The sequence below is a fragment of the Euphorbia lathyris genome, chromosome 7 (genome assembly GCF_963576675.1).
Source record: "Euphorbia lathyris chromosome 7, ddEupLath1.1, whole genome shotgun sequence".
Lineage (NCBI taxonomy): Eukaryota > Viridiplantae > Streptophyta > Magnoliopsida > Malpighiales > Euphorbiaceae > Euphorbia > Euphorbia lathyris.
This window is the reverse complement of record NC_088916.1, coordinates 34,648,120-34,666,158: the sequence shown is the minus strand read 5'-3', so window position 1 is coordinate 34,666,158 and position 18,039 is coordinate 34,648,120. Positions and strand designations below refer to the sequence as shown.

General features: G+C 38.3%; 3 protein-coding genes across 6 annotated transcripts; 2 read left to right on the top strand and 1 right to left on the bottom strand.

Moving 5' to 3' along the window:
* Window positions 1-1,622: 1,622 nt before the first annotated feature.
* On the top strand, window positions 1,623-13,082 carry LOC136235184 (uncharacterized). Of its 4 annotated transcripts, none has more exons than XM_066024735.1 (10): window positions 1,624-6,579; window positions 7,338-7,539; window positions 7,639-7,786; window positions 7,893-8,019; window positions 8,196-8,270; window positions 10,360-10,450; window positions 10,609-10,882; window positions 10,986-11,028; window positions 11,102-11,205; window positions 12,389-13,082. In XM_066024735.1, exons 1-10 carry the CDS (start codon window positions 1,752-1,754, stop codon window positions 12,791-12,793), a joined length of 6,297 nt encoding a protein of 2,098 aa, XP_065880807.1. In that variant the 5' UTR covers window positions 1,624-1,751; the 3' UTR covers window positions 12,794-13,082. The 4 variants fall into 4 exon arrangements, 3 of the variants coding, with proteins under 3 accessions (XP_065880807.1, XP_065880809.1, XP_065880806.1); XM_066024737.1 differs by having other exon boundaries at window positions 7,636-7,786; window positions 10,384-10,450; XM_066024734.1 differs by having other exon boundaries at window positions 7,636-7,786.
* Window positions 13,083-14,432: 1,350 nt separating this feature from the next.
* Window positions 14,433-15,339, top strand: LOC136236032 (NAD(P)H-quinone oxidoreductase subunit M, chloroplastic). Its single transcript, XM_066026152.1, has 2 exons — window positions 14,433-14,960; window positions 15,040-15,339. The coding sequence occupies exons 1-2, from the start codon at window positions 14,472-14,474 to the stop codon at window positions 15,223-15,225; spliced, it is 675 nt and encodes a 224-aa protein (XP_065882224.1). The 5' UTR covers window positions 14,433-14,471; the 3' UTR covers window positions 15,226-15,339.
* Window positions 15,284-17,624, bottom strand: LOC136236031 (uncharacterized). Its single transcript, XM_066026151.1, has 5 exons — window positions 17,487-17,624; window positions 15,981-17,222; window positions 15,677-15,905; window positions 15,506-15,588; window positions 15,284-15,419 (listed from the first exon to the last, which is right to left on the bottom strand). Exons 2-5 carry the CDS (start codon window positions 17,214-17,216, stop codon window positions 15,324-15,326), a joined length of 1,644 nt encoding a protein of 547 aa, XP_065882223.1. The 5' UTR covers window positions 17,217-17,222; window positions 17,487-17,624; the 3' UTR covers window positions 15,284-15,323.
* Window positions 17,625-18,039: the final 415 nt, after the last annotated feature.

The window sequence follows — 18,039 nt, the reverse complement described above, 5'->3', positions numbered from 1 at the left end:
GGCGGAGGATCGGGATATCGGGACTCGAGCCACGACATGGATACGGCTTCTGTTAGGATACACCTTGTTTGTCGATAAGAGTGGCGATAAGATCAGGTCGTCCCATCTCTAGGAGGTTCACGACGACGTGAGAGGGGCAGTTGGACGTTCTTGGGGTCTGCTACACTTGCCACCTTATATCGGCAGTTGGGGATAACGAGTAGAGGAGAGTACTCGAGTATATGTGGATGTTTGACCCTCCTCTAGGCGTGGATATATGAGTATTTTCCGATGTTCCGGCCCCATTGACTACCACTCCAGATTCCAGATGATGCTCCCCGGGCATGCAGATGGGATGTCGGACTCCAAGCAAGAAGGACTCAAGACTTTTCGTGCACAGTTGGACCAAATGACGACAACCGAGGTAAAATAATATTTTATAACTTGCAACAATTTACTTAAATAAATGTAATTTCTTATTAACATGTTATTATATATTTTTTTCTGCAGGTGACGTGGTTGCCTTATGGTCCAGTCCCCGATGACGATCAACTACGAGTGTCCTACGCTGGTTGGATACGTTGTAGAGACATTGTTGAGCCATATATGCCCGATCGAGTCCTGCGTCAGGTCGGTTATGTTCAAACTGCTGAGCATATTAGACCTAGTACTGCATTCCGGCCATGGAAGTCTCTATCGTATAGACTTGCGCATTCATCTGTTACAGTTGATGATACTTGGCAGAGATTTCCATCTACTCGTGGCGATGATCGGAGGAGATGCCAGCCAATTGGAGCCGATCCTGGTGCTTGTGTTGCCAGGTACATGGAGTGGTACAGACGATATTCACATCCTTGTCTGCTTCGTGCCCCTCGGGATGCGCCGGTCCACCATTCTCGCTCCAACAGCGAATATGTAGGTTTTTTTTATTTTTTTATTATTGTTTTACCTATGTTTGTTTTCTAATATTTAATTTTGTGTGGTGGGTAAGCCGTTTGGCAGGCATCGCTCAGCGGGCGATCTCACTCCTGCCCGATGAGGAGGCTCCACCAGTTAAGACTGATCTGGAGCAGGTTATGGAGGAATGGAACCGGACGAATTGACTTGTTGTAATTTAGTAGAACTTATTGTTTTTAACACATTTTAATACATATTTAATACTGTATGTATATTATTTAATTGTTATATTAATTATTATATTTCAAATTATAAGATTAATAATTCAAATTATAATGTTAATAATTATAATTCAAATTATAATGTAAAGGATTATAATATATAGAATTGTGGTGAGGATATTTTAACTTTTTTTTTTCCCTCTCTCGACACGTGGGTGTGTGGCTATCACACATACGCCTCACCACATGGTGAGGAGTGTGGCTATCACGCCTCACCTCCTCACGCCCACGTGTCGGGAGAGGGAAAAAAAGTGGTTTTTCCACCCCAAGACCTGAAAGGGTATTTTTGTCCTTTCAGGTGGCTAAGGGTGAGAAAATTGGGCTATGTTTAACAACACTCTACGTAATCCATATACAACTAGTTTTAATTTTTTTGGGGGTGTTTTTGAAATCCTAGAAATGTTTCGACAGTACTTTTGCAAAAAAAAAAGAACCCCAAATATAAAGGTTTAGGAGCCCACTACCCCAGTGAACCCGCCCACCAATTCACAGCAATAAACTCAAACTCAATAGTGAGTCAATCCACACCCCCCGTTCATCAAGAACAAGGAACACCAATATCTGATCGATCGCTTCACAGCGCGCCGGCCAGTAATGGATCCCCGGTCTCCCTACCTTCATCAGAACAGGTACGCTCCTCAGCCTCAGCCTCAGCCTCAACCTCAACCTCAACCTCAACCTCAACCTCAGCTTCAAACCCAGCCCCGTGCGCATAATAGTTTCCATAATCTCCACGCCTCTCATCACTCTGCCCTCCCTTCTGCACCACCTCCACCTCTCCGACCACCTCCACCTCCGGCAGCGACACAGTTCCATCTTGCGCCTACCCAACCCCAATATGATCCCCAAAATCCTACTTTTGGTTATAATTCGAATAACATTAATTATAATCACCATAGATCACACCCCGAAGTCTGCAATTTTACACAGTCCCCTCGAGTTTTGCACCAGAAACCCTTCGACGATGATCTTTCACGTCGATTACAAGATACTATCCGAGAAACTCGAGTCGATATGAGAGAATCATCTAGGGTTTTGTCTGATAGATGGCCACCGGAGAGGCCTTATTCTTCTTCCAATTTGAATCCAGATCCTTATCGTCGTCAATTGGTTAACCAGGCCATGTCCCCTATGAAGATTAGGCATGGATTAGAAGGTAATTCTAGGTTTATAGAGGAGCGTAATGTTAATGTGGTCAGACAAGGGGACGATTTTTTATTGCGTCGTGGTGATGACAATTACCATCGTCGCATTCAGTTTGGATCCAGTTCAGAGAGATCTTCGAGGGATTTCCGTACTGTATCTAATCAAATGAATCATGGTTCTTCTTATGGGAATTCGCGTGGTTTGCCATATGATGATGGTGCGAGCGAGAAGCAGAGATGGGCGCATGATAGAGAGGTTAGCGCAGATTTGCACGATTCATTCATTGGTAAGGGGAGTCAGGAGGTAGGTGCGCCTGAAAGAATCCAAATGAGCGCTAAACGTGAGAATTATAGGAGCAGAGAAGCAAATGCCGAGTTAGAAAGGCATACTGGTAAGGGAAGTAGAGAGGGTAGTTTTGAATACAATCGGACTCCAAGGAAGCAACCACAGAAAAAAAGTGCTCTTCTTAGGCTTCAAAAGCCTAATTATAGGAATAGAGAAGAAGAGAGGGCGCATTACTACTTTGATGATAGTAAATCTACATTATTCAGAGTTAAGGATCAGAATCTATATCCAGATGGAGGGATGGAACAGCAAGTGAGAGAAGGAAGCCCTGTAGAGCTTGATGTTTCTTTCAAGTCTAATTCACTTGTAGCCAAGGCTATTGTGACACCTTCTTCAAGTTCTGCTGCTGTTTCTGATTTGGATTCTACACCTAGGAGTGGGAAAATAAGGAAAATATTGTTCCTTAATAAGGATAGTTCAAGTTCATCATTAATTAGATATAGTGAGCAAACCGAGAAGTTGGACATTGCTTTATCAGTAGCAAATAATGCTTCCAGTTCTGACACAGGCCTAAATCAGCTGAAAGAGGAAGCTACAGCTTCTGGCATTGGTGATCTGCGTAGCATTATCTCAGTGCCTGCTTCAGGTGGGACTAAAGTCTCGCTTTCCAAGCCTAAAATGAAGAGTTTTACTAAGGGTATGGTGTCAAAAAAAGATGGAATTAAATTAGCTCCTGCTAAAACATCTTCTGTCAAGGTTGCAAAGAAGAAGAAAATTGTGAAGAGAGTAGTTAAGAAAGTTGTAAACCCTAATATGAGTTCTTCTAGTTCACTGCCTACCAAGAAATGTGATGAAACTGTTATACCGCATACCCTTGACCATTGTCTACCTGATTCTTCTGAGCCTAAAAAGGATGCTGCTCTTGCTTCAGCCAGCACAGTTGATTCCCAACTTTGCTCGAATGAAATATTACTGCTGCCTGAGAATGACAAAGTGGAGGTAATTTGCAAGGCTGCGGCACCTGAAAAGGGTGCAGTTGCAGGAACTGGTAGTTTATGTGTACCCAATATTAAGAGAAAAAGGAGCCATTCAACTTCCCCTATGGGCTCTATGAGCCACGAAGAAACTCAAAATAATAAGTTAAATGCTAATTCTTCTTACTACATGCATGATATGTCAAATACTGACAAGGATAATAAATTCCCAAAGGAAACGTTTTTCCCTGATGTTGATGAAATTGAAGATGGTGACAAGCAGCAGTATCAACATGACAATTCATTATTGCTTGAGAATAGCAAAGCTAGCAGATCTCCTAACATGCTGCTTCCGTCCAAAGGCAATGCTGATATTGGTTTCTCGAGTCTGGAGAAAATCAAAATTGTTGAAGGAGTTACTGTTTCTGCGTATGGGGAAATGGATGCTGGTTGCAAGCAGCATTGTGTAGATCAAGATAGGCCGTCAGTTGAGAATGGTAATCTAGATGAAATTTCAAATGCTAGTTGTTCTATTGGAAACGGAAAAATGTTCAAGCAACCCAGTTTCGGGGATACAACAATTCAGAAGGTTGCCACAAATCCAATCTGCTTTAATGAAGGGACAAGGATCCTTTCTAGTTCTGACAATGACTGTAGTCTTTCAGAAGAGAGAATTTCTTTCAGCCATGGGGTTACTAACAGCAAGAAGCCATCTCCAGAGAGGGTTAGTATGTCAATTGGTGATGTTTCTGCGGGAGGATCACTAAATTTTATGGTTTCTACATGTGTCAATGAGGAGAATACATTTAACAGTAAGATGAGTGAGGAAAATGTGGAAACATCTCAAGTTAGATTGTTGAAGACAGAGGTCAATGACTCGTGTTTAGATCCTGTCGATATGGTTCGCCCTGCTTGTTGGGTGGATACAACCTTAAGACTATCTTTCAAAGAGTGTACTAATTTTTTTTGGCAAGCTGGTGTTCAACCTTGTAGAGATACAGTTGGGGTTTCTCCTCTAAAAAGTCCAGTTGATGTTTCAGAGGATTTTATTGCACCACCAAAACAGAAGCAGAGAAGATTATCTGGTTCTCAACTGAAATTGTCTTGTCTGATAACGTCAGATGTGAGTGAGAAACCAATAATTTCAGATATCTCAGCATCAAGTGCTGAAGCTCCTTCCAGCTCCGGTGGTAGTCTGATTGGACCAGAAGCTGAAGCCAGAGAGGCTTCCATGGATCCTTTGAGCGTATCTGATTTCCCATCTTCGCAGAAGAACAGCATTGCATCACTGGCTAATTGTTCTGGAGGAGAATGTCATAGCACCGCGGCTTCAATTAGAGATGCCTTTGATAATGATGGTCTGAGAAGTGTTCATTTGTGTTCAACCACTGAGGAACTAGCTGTTCCAAAAGTTCAATCCCTCTATCCATCAGGATTGGAAGCTGAGCAGATTGCCGATGTAACCGCAGTTTTGGCAGGAAGTACTCATCAGGTAAACTCGATTTATTTGGAAAGTGACAAGGGAGAAAAAATGGATGTAGATGCTGCTGATGGGAAAGCTATAATTGACAGTGGGACTGGTCAATGTGAATTTCCTTCAGAAATTCATTATCTGAAATCAGATGAGAAGTTGCTGACTGCACAGGTGGAGAATGAAAGCTGTCACCGTGTGAAGAACGATTTACCATCTGTGTCAAAATATATATCTTCACCAAGAGATGGTGATGGAGTTTCAGTTACCAACTCTACTATTGAAGGTTTGGGGCTTGTTCGTGATACATTATCTGACATGGATTATATAGAAATGTTGCCTGATGTTCCCAGCACATTAGTCAGCCAACATTCCATTGAAAAAGTTTGTAGGGATGATGAAATGCTGGGGAAGCTTTCAATTCAAGATGGTTCTAACATGTCTCCCCTGAATGCTGACATTAGTATAAACTCAGATCACGCAGTAGAAAATGCTCACTCATTTAGTGGGAAGACAGGAACTTTGCCGCCGATGGATATCAAGAATAGTTCACAAACTCTGAATGCCACAAGTGGAGAAACATATGGGAGGAAGAACCAGCTTACCCGAGTTTCTAGGATTTTTGGTAGCTCAGCTTTGGCTACTTCCGAAAAAGCAGGCTCTTCAGCCCATCTCTCAAGACCCCGTACTTGGCATCGAGCTGATAATGTTTCTGCGTCAGCTCCACCAGAAAAGAAGACTGTTCCCACCGCTGTTCCTAAACAAAGGCAGTTATCTAGAAATGTCTCGAAGTTCCAGAGCACCTCTTACATTCGCAAGGGTAACAGCCTTGTCAGGAAACCTACTGTTGTGGCTGCTCAATCCCAGGGTTCACATTCTCCTATATATCAGCTAAACTCTTTGGGTACAGATGAATTAAAGAATTCCACTGGTTTAGACAGTAGAACATTGGCTTCTGAGCCACCAAATTTTGGGAGAAAAACTGTGAATATTTCTTTTGAGACACCCAGAACACCACCATTACCTGTTGCCAATAAAACACCAAATCATAGTTCTTGTTCTTTGGGGGATCGTATGGCTTCACCGGCAGCTGAGCCTGTAAATAATTTTGTTGCTGAAACTTCATCAGGTCCTTTAAATGTTGCAGAAAGTAATGATGTGCTAAAGTCTTCTGAAGATGCAAAAGCAGTTTCAGAAAGTCCAACGAGAGAAATTGGCCAAAAGAACAATTGTGATGGCCTTAATGAGCTAAATGACGGGAATGTGGTGTCTTCAAGTGCCAACACTATAACATATGTTAAAAGAAAATCAAATCAGTTGATTGCAGCTTCGAATCGCCATTTATCAATAAACAATTCCATTGATACTTCAGCCGCACCCTCTGATGGTTATTACAAGAGGAGAAAAAATCAGCTTATTAGGACTTCTCTGGAAAGTCAAGTCGAGCTGATGACCAGCTTTCCTGATGGAAGTAGAAATTCTGATGAACAAGCTCTTCATAACAGTGCTTCCAGCAAAAGTTTTACCAAGAGACAGTTGCGTAAAGGTGTGTTTCCCCAACCTTTTTCTTAGCGACTATTGTTGTATCCTCTTCAGTAGCTACTAGCTCTTAATTGTTGACTTCATTATTCTATTTTTAGGTCTTGTCACACTTTGAACAATATATTGGAGCTGGACATAATTAACAGTTATTTTATTCGAAGTTCTGAAATATCTCAGTAGAACTTACAGTCCATGTTTTTTTTTGTTTTTTTTAACTTTAAATTTAAGTATGAGCTGTCTAAGTAATTTATATAATTCAAATTTCTAGACAAAGGGAGAAATTATTAGTTTTCTTCCTTTATTCACACATGAAATTGCATATGCTTGTCAATTGTCTATTCTTTCAATTTGTGATGATTATTAGCTTATATTTGGCTTTGAGATATATCTGATGTTCTACAATAAATAACTCTTGCTTAATCATCCTGTTCACTGACGGCCATAATTATTTAATCTTCTGGCAATAGAAGGATTAACATTCTAGCTGAATTTTAATTGCTAGATATAGTGAATTTGATGGACTGAGCATGAGCGAAGTTTATATGTTCTCAATGCCAAATGTTATATGGTTATATTTTCAACATTTTTTATTTTTCTTTCTGCAACTTCCATTAAATGTCTCTTATTGCCATTGACATTTCCCAAAGTCATTACTTACTCCAGTTGATGAATCTGTAATCATTGTTGGCATAATCTTGTCTGCTTTGGCATTATATATTTAAGGAGGAAAAAAAAACTCTCAAATTTGTTTTCTATTTGCAGTTGTGACAAAGACACGTAAACCTTCAAAGTTCTCTTTGGTTTGGACACTACGTAGTTCTCAGTTGTCCAATGGTAACTGTAATTTATTGCATCGTCAAAAGGTGTGGCCTCACTTGTTTCCTTGGAAAAGGGCAACATATTTGAAAAAATTCGTCCCGGATGTGGCCGCCAGTTTGATTAGTAGTTCCTCATCTACAATGAGGTATAGCGTGCATTATTTCTTAATGTTTCTGTGTCTTTTTTCAGTTTGTCTTATTTGTCTTTGCCATAAATATTAGCTAGTTCTTTTCTTTTTCAGTAGGAACTTGCTGCTCTTGAGAAAGAGGGACACTTTGTACACAAGGTCAAAACATGGATTTTCACTCAGAAAATCCAAGGTATTAAGTGTTGGTGGATCTAGTTTAAAATGGTCTAAATCCATTGAAAGGCAGTCAAAGAAAGCAAACGAGGTCAGTTGGAAAGAGAAACTACTTTTAGCAAGTTTAATTTTTGCCTTGTTTATTTGGAATTAGAAAACTCATTTCATTGTTTGGTTCCTATTGGTGTCACATACAGGAAGCCACATTGGCAGTTGCTGAGGCCGAGAGGAAGAAAAGAGAACAAAGTGGTGCATCACACTTTGTTTCTGGGAATAAAAGCAGTAGTTCTCGTAAAGCAGTCCATAACATAAAGCTTCACACAGGTAGTCAGTGATCCTTTTACAATGTGTATCCACAGTTTGTCAATACTCTTTTAAATTTTTTTATGCAAGTTTATGTGCTGCTATATTTCATGTACCTTAAAAGTTACGGTTTGAGATGAATTCTGTGGTCACTAGTCTAACACAATGTGCTGTGTTTTATTGTTCTTCTTTTGCAGGAGACCGGATATTCCGCATTGGTTCTGTTCGCTATAAAATGGATTCTTCAAGGCGAACCCTGCAGAGGGTTTCAGGTCGTCTAATTTTGACCTCTTTTGTTGTTTCAATTCTAAATTTTTTTGGACCATCTATAAATTCTTATAGTGGTTCTGGAATATATCTTATCTTTAGCTATTGAATGTACTAGAACTGCATACTTCGATGGTTGCAAATTCTCTATTTAATCAGCCAAGATTATTTTTTTGGCTGTTTTATGTTTCCAATAATGTATTCATTGAATTACTAGAGTCTAGATGCAGATAGTCATTGAATTACTATATGCAGTTCTGCTACATAAATGAACTTCAATTGGACAACTATAATTTATTTTATTTTTTTTGGATTCTCTGGTCATTTCTTGTTCCTTGTAACATGTTATTTATTCTCCCACATTAAGCTATAGATTGGAGGATATCAGTTTAGTGATAAAATTGTAGTAAGAAAAACAACTTTACAACAGCTTGGTGTCACTGGAACGACCATGATGCCCTGACCAATAGGCCAAAAACCTTGCAAGTGGCGAGGAAGCATCCAAAAGGGCAACGAATATGGAAGTATGAGTTGGCAAGTATATTCATAAATAAGGATAACATTATGGGGGGCAATTGAGTGACATTTTCATAGATAAGATGAGATATAATTGCTTAATGATATTAAGAGTGCAATGGGTAGAACAAAATTGATGTCATCTCTTGCCATAGTAACTTGGTGTTGGCTCTCTACCATCCTCGGGGAAGTAACTAATGTTCGGGCTTAGAGTGTTAGTCCTTGTGATTGGGTGATAGATTGCATGCCCTATTGAGAGAGGAGGGTTTGATATTTCCATATAGAAGAGCTTCTTTGAGACCTAAGATATAGATTAATTATGTGGTATGCTGTAGGGGATCGGACATAAGTACTTGGTTTTGGTTATCTTCTTGACAGAATGCTATTTTAAGGTAACATATTCCCTTAACATGTGTGGGCCGGCCTTAGTAAAAAAAATTGTATTTGCCCCATGGGCTTTATTTCCTATTAGTGGCCCATTTGGCATGTCAAGCATATTGAAGCAATTAGGTGCTATGTTCTTACTTGGGTAATTTACTGCCTTGTAGTGCAAAGAGTTGTTCATGTCCATAAGATGTGGCTAAGTTTTATGCTGGCCGCCACAAAATACTGCAAGCCTCCTCCTTTATCCAGGGCTCGGATTGCTTCCTTTATTTAGTGTCTATTATTCAAACGGATGGAGAATTGGATGAAGATGTTGCTCATAGGATTAAATCTGGTTGGTTGAATTGGAAGAGTGCTACGGGTTTCCTTTGCGATCCCGGCATGCCTAATAGATTGAAGGGAAAGTTCTACCGCACGTCAATTAGACCTGCATTGTTATATGGTAGGAATGTTGGGCAGTGAAACATTCATAAGATGTCGGTGGCGTTGCGTATGTTGCGATGGATGTGTGGCCATACGAGAAAGGATCGGGTGATGAATGAAATAATTAGGACGAAAGCAGGGGTTGCATCTATTGAGAATAAAATGAGGGAAAATCGTCTAAGGTGGTTTGGCCTTGTAAGACAAAGAGCGCTTGATGTGCCGGTTAGAAAGATTGAAGAGTGGCAAAGGGATGCAATGATGAGGGGTAGAGGAAGGCCTAAGCAAACTTGGAAAAGGGTGATTGAGAGTGATGAGTTCACAGAGTGGAGGGAGAGAATTTATGTCGCTGACACGACTATTTCACGGGTTCGTATGACGCTTCATGTTAGCCGATCCCGAATCATTTTGGGACTAAGGCTTTGTTGTTGTTTTAGTGCAAAGAGTTGTGTGGTTCAGACCCTGCCACTACCTCTCTTTTTGAATCCATAAAGAGCAATGTATCTACTGATACAAATATTATGAAAACAGATAAAATGTTACTATTTCTGCAATAACTCCTGCGTCTCTTCAGGCTCTTCCTTCTAATAATTAGGTTTACAATAGGTAAAACCACTTGCGTAAATGCTTGCTGAAGTGCAAAATAAATAAGTAATTTAGTTATGAAATGAGTGAAGGTGTTTGTTAGAACTGGGGTTATTATCTTGACTATATGTCATTGTCATTTTAATAACACTCATTTGGTTTGACAAGTAAAGCTATTGTCCTGTGTAGATGATGATTCATCATACTCTGCAGCTCGTCAAACTGAAAAGGATGCCAAGATATCTTATGTGCCAAGGAGATTGGTGATTGGCAAAGATGAGTATGTCCTTAATTCCATGGTTTTAATACCTTAATTTGGTAGTTGATTGCACTTAGATCAAGCGAATGTTTATAATTAAAGTTTCAGAAAGCCTTTGGATGTGTTATTGTGATCACTATGTTGAGTTGTCAAGTATAAATGAATCCTACCATTGGCAGATATGTCCGCATTGGCAATGGCAACCAGCTTGTTAGAGATCCCAAGAAAAGAACTCGCATTTTGGCAAGTGAGAAAGTTCGATGGAGTTTGCACACTGCTAGATCACGATTGGCAAGAAGGCGAAAGTACTGTCAGTTTTTCACAAGATTTGGGAAATGTAACAAAGATGACGATGGAAAATGCCCTTACATTCATGATTCCTCCAAAATTGCAGTCTGCACAAAGTTTTTAAATGGTTTATGCTTTAATGCAGACTGCAAATTAACTCACAAGGTCCATAGAAGACTTCTACCTAAAATATATCATTGTTCTTTGTTTGATTAGGTAGCTGTTTTGTTGGTATTACTGACGTTTCCCTTTGGATATCATCTTGCAGGTCATTCCAGAAAGAATGCCAGACTGTTCTTACTTCTTGCAAGGTGCTAGTTGTGTATATATATATCCCTGTTTAATGTATTTACAGGAAGCAGAAATGTGACAAAAAATTTGCAGGTATCTGCAGCAATAAAAATTGCCCTTACAGGCATGTACATGTTAATCCAAATGCATCTACTTGTGAAGGATTTTTGAGGGGATATTGTGCTGATGGCGATGAGGTATGGACTTTATTACTTAAAATACAAGTAACTTGGTCCTTTGGGCATAATGTTTTATCAATAGAAAAAATCACATACACGAGTCATATTAACTATGACTCTCACACAAAAGGAGGGCAGCAAAAGATTTTGGCCCATTAGCAGAGAAGGCTAGTTCTATAACCTTAGCAACTGAAGCTCTTAAATGAGATAGGAGTTATGCTTAGGTATTGCAATGGTTTCTTCTTAAGCTTAAGCTTCAGAATCTGGCTTATGATAGAATAGCATATTTTAGAAGCATCGTTTTGAAGAAAACCTTCTTATTCTCTCCAGCTTCATATTGGTCTAAATTTGTCCAACCAGATACTGTTTGATTAAGTTCTGGCTTCTTATCTATCTCTTCAATTGTAGATTTTGTTTTTTTATTCCAAGGAGTTAACCTTCAGACTCTGGCTTTTAATACAGTACCAGCACCATCTGTTAGCATATTCGTTTTTTGAAGAACATCTCCCTTGTCTCCCCAGCTGTTTCATTGGTGTAGATCAAAGCAATGGCATTTGGCTCTTATGGTTTTGGCTTCTTATAGCTTCAATCTTGCATTTCTTTAGCTCATGCCAGTAGACCTAAGCTTTAGAAATGTGGCCTCTAGGAGAATAGTGTCTTTTAGCAAAATTTGTTTGGAGAAAATCCCCTTGTTTCTCCAGCTTTAAGACTGGTCTTAATTTGAGCAAGCTCATTTGACTATTGCTTGTTATGGTTTCTCTTCTATTTGATAATATGTACGTTCTAAATCTCTGGTTTTTTTTATTAATATTATTTAAAATTTTAAGTGTTTGTAGCAGTTAGGGGTTTATTCTGTTCAAAGACACAGTTTAGGAGTTGCTTTATCTGATTATGCTCCAAGTCTCAAATATGTTGATTTTCCCTGTTAAAGCCCCCTGTTCTGAAAGCTTCTTCAAGACTTTCTTATTGCATTATCAATATACATACTGGAAATGTTCACCTATTTTATAGCTTACAAGGTTTCAACTACTGAAAGCAGTTCTCAGCTTTTGATTTGGCGGTGCTGTAGTGCAAATGGTTGTGCTTCAGTATGTTGAATACTTAGTTTCACATTCCCTTATTTATATTTAAATATTCCCGTTCATATGCACACAACCTCACAAAATCCTTGGGTGTAAAATTCAATAACTCTGCTATACAGTGTCGGAAGAAGCACAGCTATGTCTGCCCCACATATGAAGCAACAGGATCCTGTTCTCAAGGGTCCAAATGCAAGCTACACCATCCAAAAAACAGAAAGAAGGGAAAGAAAAGCAAGCAATCGCGAGACAAGAAGAATGGCCAAGGTCGGTATTTTGGTTCAATGCATAAAAATGTTTGTGAACCTGGAACTAGAGGGTCGGGAGTGCAAGATAATAGTAACATTTACGATGAAGGAGGCATTGCGGAATATATCAGCCTTAATTTTAATGATGAAGGTGGAGAAAGTAGCAATCCCATAGATGAGGAAATGTACATTAGTGATAGTGATCCCTTGGACTCGCAATTGGTTGATCTTGATGATTTAATTAAACCAATTCGAATAATGAAAAGGCTGATAGAATAACAAATGGTACTCTTAAGTAAGAAGAAGTGCACACGGATTTGTGTCCTTGAGAAGTCGATTTGCAAGAAGTAAACCTAAACTGATTTGATTGAATGAGGTTGGTCGAGGTGGATGGATCTTAATCAAGTTTATACCTGATCTTAAACAAGGAAATTCCGTTGTAATACTTTTGTGTTTTGTAGGCTTTTATAGGAACATAGCTTTTCCACATTATCTGTGCTATTTGTGAACATTGTAAGAAATGAAAATGAATAAAAAGATGCCATCAAGGCACTGGATTTTATGACAATAGAGTTATGTGTAGTTGAATTCCTATTCTTATAATTTGTTCTATCAATCCAATACAAACGTTGTTGACAACTCAACCGTTTATATTAGCGAGTACTAATATGGTTAGATTAAGATATATATATATATATATATATATATATATATATATATTAGTAAAATTTGTTTTCAATTATTTTAATTCAGAGATGAAAGTTATCAAAATAGTTTCAAGATAAAGTTATCAAAACAGCCTCAAGATTTTCAGAGAAGTGTTAATTTAGCAACATTTTCAGAGATAATTTAGCAACATTTTCAGAGAAGTGTTAATTTAGTAACGTATAAAATCGCATTATTTTTAACCTCAATATTTGTGAAATGATGCAGTATAGCATTGGAATTGGATAATGGAACTTGACATCTCAACGTTTGTAATATCAATTTAGCCTCGAATTTTATTATTCAGGACTATAATTGCATCAAGTGGCGAATATAGATTGGTCCATTGGGGATGGCCAATTTTACACATACACTCAAAAAAATTAAAATTTGCTAAATCAAACTAGCTCAATCTTTTTCTCTGTATACATGTGTTATCATCTGAATGATTCAGAACTAATTTTTACATCCCGATGTAGACCTTCTCAAAGTTAAGCTAAATTTGAACTCCAAAAGTAAGATTGAATTGTTTTGAACAAACATAGAGAAATTTATCACTTATCATATATTTCTACATATTTAAGATTCCTAACATGTAAAAAAAACATATTTTTTTTAATATTCAAGATTCCTAACATATATACAAATTTGTGTTTGATCAAATGAAATCAGTAATTTATAACAATTCTTAATTTATCAAATCCCCAATCAAATTGAAAGTATCAATACCAATTTATGAAATCATCAATCAAACAAGTTACAAAAAAAAAAAAAAAGAGGGAGAAAAAGTAAATAAAAAAAATAAAATAACTAAATAGACAAACAAGTTACAAAGAAGGGGGGATAAAGTGCTTTGTAAATTTGGCAGGGAAACCTAACTTTTGACCCTGACGAAATTTTCTTGTTGACAAGAGGCCAGAACCACCCCTGGTTAGGGTGGTTCCGACTGCTAGAGAGGTCTGGTCCTCTGTTTCCACCCTGATTGCACCATTTTATAGCTGCATTTGACAAACATTGAGACTAAAATAATAAAAAATTGACACTTCAGGAAGAAAAAAAAAAAAAACTTAACGGCTATTTTGATATCTTACTATTATAAGGTGAGCTAGGCTTAGAATGATTAAGAGTAATTTTAGGTATTACATAGAAACTTTGAGATTATAAATGAGAAACAAGTCCAATCAATAATGGTAAAGTGTAAAACCATCTTGGCCACACAAAATGATTAGCTGAACCTTATCCACAAAAATAGATGGGTTTGGTTATAGAGGGTTTGGCCTTGTTTGAAGTGCATAGAAGCAAAGCAAGAATGGCAGCAACATCCTCTTACATGGCCTGTACAAAATTCTCGATGGTGGGGTGGGTTGGAAATGGAGGCAGAAGACATGCATCTAAAAAAGGCGTAACTTTGATGAAAGCACAAGTTGAGGAGACAGAGCAAGTGAAGGAAGAAGAGAAGAATAAGAAGAAGAAGCAACCAACACAACCAAGGCCCGTGGAAAAACAAGTAAACGTGAAGAGCAAAAACATTACAAAAGAATATGGAGGACAGTGGCTAAGCAGTGTGACAAGGCACGTGAGAATCTATGCTGCTTACATTGACCCTGATACCTGGGAAATGGATCAAACTCAAATGGATAAGCTCACCATTCTCCTTGATACCACAAATGAGTTCGTTTGGACAGACGAGACTTGCCATAAGGTCTTCTGTTACTTCCAGGAGCTTGTGGATCATTATGAGGTAAGCTTGCTTATTCAACTAACACTCTTCTTCTAACACTAACACTAGGGATACTAACACTATTTGGATTTGGAAACAGGGTGCTCCTTTGACTGAATACACACTTCGACTCATCGGTTCAGACATAGAACACTACATAAGGAAACTATTATATGATGGAGAAATCAAATATAACATGAATTCCAAGGTATTGAACTTCAGCATGGGAAAACCACGCATACTTTTTAATGACAACGAGGACAACCAGCTTCAAGATGCACTCTAAGTTTCACTTCTAAATATTCAAAAAGTTACATAATAATGCATCTTCAGCTTTCTGTATGTGCCCCCCCCCCCCCAAAAAAAAGAACATTATATATATTTTCATATATTTACATGACGAGATGCAGCAACTTCGGATGGCAACACTTGCAAGCATGCTTCATCCTCCCAAGGCTTAAAAACATGATGCGGCGTATTCTGAATCAAAAAACAATGCACACACAGTTATTTCCTTTTTTTATTTGGTTGGATTGTGTACTAAATATGAAAAATATAACAGTTACCTGCAACCAATAGAAAAATCCACGCAAGAGGTTCAAAACCTTAGGCATGTTCGGTCCAGCTGAACATATCTTTCTAGCAAGATCTACAAGTTGAGTAAAAGTTGTGAACAAATCATCTATTGTAGCAATGGCATTAAGACAAAAGAAACTGTTGGTAAATAATAATATTACCCTTGTGCGCATCAAGATATGATTTGCCAAGAGCATGCATTATACGTTGTCTAGACCGTCCATATCGCATTTCTCTGTCTTCAATCACTGGTTTATGGACTTGTACTTGATGCAAAAGTCTTTTATACTCCTCCTGGTCAAATGGCTTTCTGAGTATTTCCACAACCTTCTCCCTGAACCAATAATCGTTCTTCGAAGCACCCTTATAACACCCCCTTTTTTCGTCATCCTAAATAGTACATAAACAAAAAAGTTCAAATTTAGGCTATCAGAACATGAAACAATAATTACAAATGGTACACACCGTTGGTATCTCATAGCTCTGCGAAAATTGATTAGTTTCCAAAATAACGACATCTGAATCAGATGAACTCTCCTCATCTTCATCATAAACCACCTTTGAACCACTTTCAGCCATATATACAACACGCCCCCTCTCATTCTTAAGAGATTTTATGAAATTTTCATAACTGTCATCCAACAAGTCACGTTCAAATGATCCTTCTTGACTACATCTTGTTGTATCAGGATTTTCTACTGGACGCCCATCAACTAGTTCATACTTGATAATTTGAGAAATCCCATCACATCCAGGAATCTGAAGGACAAATGATGTCCCCTCCTTTCTGACATTCCTCAGGAAAAACTCGTAATCAGGATCATTATTATCCAAATTATCATTTTGACTCCCTGACCGAGTTTGGAAAGACCCACCATCCGACAAATTGCCAAAAATACCATTCTCATCCTCCCTCACGTTTTTTGGGGAAAGATCAGAATCAGGATTATCATCCAAATCATCATTTTGACTCCCATCCACATCAATGTGACCACTGTCTTCTGAAAAATTGCTGAGAGTATCATTCCCATGCTTGCTCATATTCTTGAGGAAAATATCATATTCAGGATCAGGTTTATCCAAATTATCAATTTCACTAAGATGATTGTTAGCAGAAAGAGTTTGGGAAGACCCGCCATCCACATCAGTGCGACCACTGTCTTGGGGAAAATTTCGGAAAGTATCTTTCTCAATAGAGTCGGCAACACTATCAATGCAATCAGAATTAGTCTTCTTATTAGCATCATTATTCACACACTTATTTCCAACCAATTCCTCTTCACTATTAGCCTTTTCTAAGACAGGAGCTAGAATATCTAAATAGCCTTTTCTATTAGCACCAATTTCAATGTTGTTAGTTTCCAGGTTTCTCACATCCGACATGTTTTCATTGTCACCACCACTATCAGAAGTCCTATGGTTAGGAACAGTATCATGACCTGTTAATACTGAAGAAAAACTATCCAGATATTTCTTGTAATCAGCATCCACAAAATCTTCATCAATATCAAGATTAACAGAATTAGTTTCCCCAGCCCCACTATATTTACCTTGGTCGAAGCTATTTTTACCAACAGAATTGAGCTTGATGTCTTTAGTTGCAACGCACCTTCTCTTCAAACGCCGATCCAGCCTCAAATCAAACCCTACACCATCAGCTTCCCCATCGGAGGAACTAGACTTTTTCCTTTTCCTTCCCATTTTCACCTAATTAAAACAGATTGCACGAGTCTAAGTCAAATGTGTTCAAAAAGCAGAAAGAATTATCAGGCGAAAAGAATAAACTTTAGAAAAATGAGTTTCCCACATCAATCAATTAATTTAACATAGTATAATAAAAGGAAAAGAGTATCTAAAGTGCATTCTCCTCCCTCTTTTTCATATTCTACATCTTACCCCGGAACTCACAAAAATATCCCAAAACTGACATTGTACTCTACTAGTAAATCATAATGGAAGTAGAAACGCTACCTGAAAAATCAAGACTTTGCTTGAAAAACGCGAGCCGTCGCTTGATTGAGAGGCGAGAAACCTTGTCAATTTCTCTTTTCTTTTCCTTTTTCCAATTCCCTAAGAGAAAAAGATTGGACCTTTGGGTCTTTGACACGGACTGGCTGTGGAGTAAGTAACGTAATTAATTATATGTCTAAGGCATATTTACACTAACAAGTCTTGACTAACTTTTTAAACAAGGGAGAATTACTAAACTAGCCCCTTTTAAGGGGTTAGTTTACATTTCTAGCCTTTTTTAAAAAATTTTACAAAACTAACATATTTCAACAGACAACTTCCATCTTTGCCCTCATCTTCTTCTTAAACAGAACTTCATCTCACTAACGTATCAAACGTTGCGATAGGAAGAGGAGGAAGAACGAGAAGCGACGGCGGCACACTCAAAGAGGTGGAGAAGCGAAAGGCGGCGATATGAAGAGGAGGAGAAGCGAACGACGAGGAGAAAGAAGGCGAACGGTGAACAGAAGAGGAGAAAGAAGGCGACCCTTTTTCCGGCAATCTCGTCCCAATA

What these genes read in the sequence shown, in the direction of transcription:
- LOC136235184 (XM_066024734.1), top strand. Translation starts at nt 1,752, where the DNA reads ATGGATCCCCGGTCTCCCTACCTTCATCAGAACAGGTACGCTCCTCAG. An exon ending in AACCCTGCAGAGGGTTTCAG is followed by an intron (nt 8,271 to 10,359) that starts GTCGTCTAATTT and finishes TGTCCTGTGTAG; the next exon opens with ATGATGATTCATCATACTCT. An exon ending in CTGTTCTTACTTCTTGCAAG is followed by an intron (nt 11,029 to 11,101) that starts GTGCTAGTTGTG and finishes AAAAATTTGCAG; the next exon opens with GTATCTGCAGCAATAAAAAT.
- LOC136236032 (XM_066026152.1), top strand. Translation starts at nt 14,472, where the DNA reads ATGGGTTTGGTTATAGAGGGTTTGGCCTTGTTTGAAGTGCATAGAAGC. An exon ending in AGCTTGTGGATCATTATGAG is followed by an intron (nt 14,961 to 15,039) that starts GTAAGCTTGCTT and finishes ATTTGGAAACAG; the next exon opens with GGTGCTCCTTTGACTGAATA.
- LOC136236031 (XM_066026151.1), bottom strand. Translation starts at nt 17,216, where the DNA reads ATGGGAAGGAAAAGGAAAAAGTCTAGTTCCTCCGATGGGGAAGCTGAT. An exon ending in AGAGCTATGAGATACCAACG is followed by an intron (nt 15,906 to 15,980) that starts GTGTGTACCATT and finishes TGTACTATTTAG; the next exon opens with GATGACGAAAAAAGGGGGTG. An exon ending in ATATCTTGATGCGCACAAGG is followed by an intron (nt 15,589 to 15,676) that starts GTAATATTATTA and finishes CTCAACTTGTAG; the next exon opens with ATCTTGCTAGAAAGATATGT.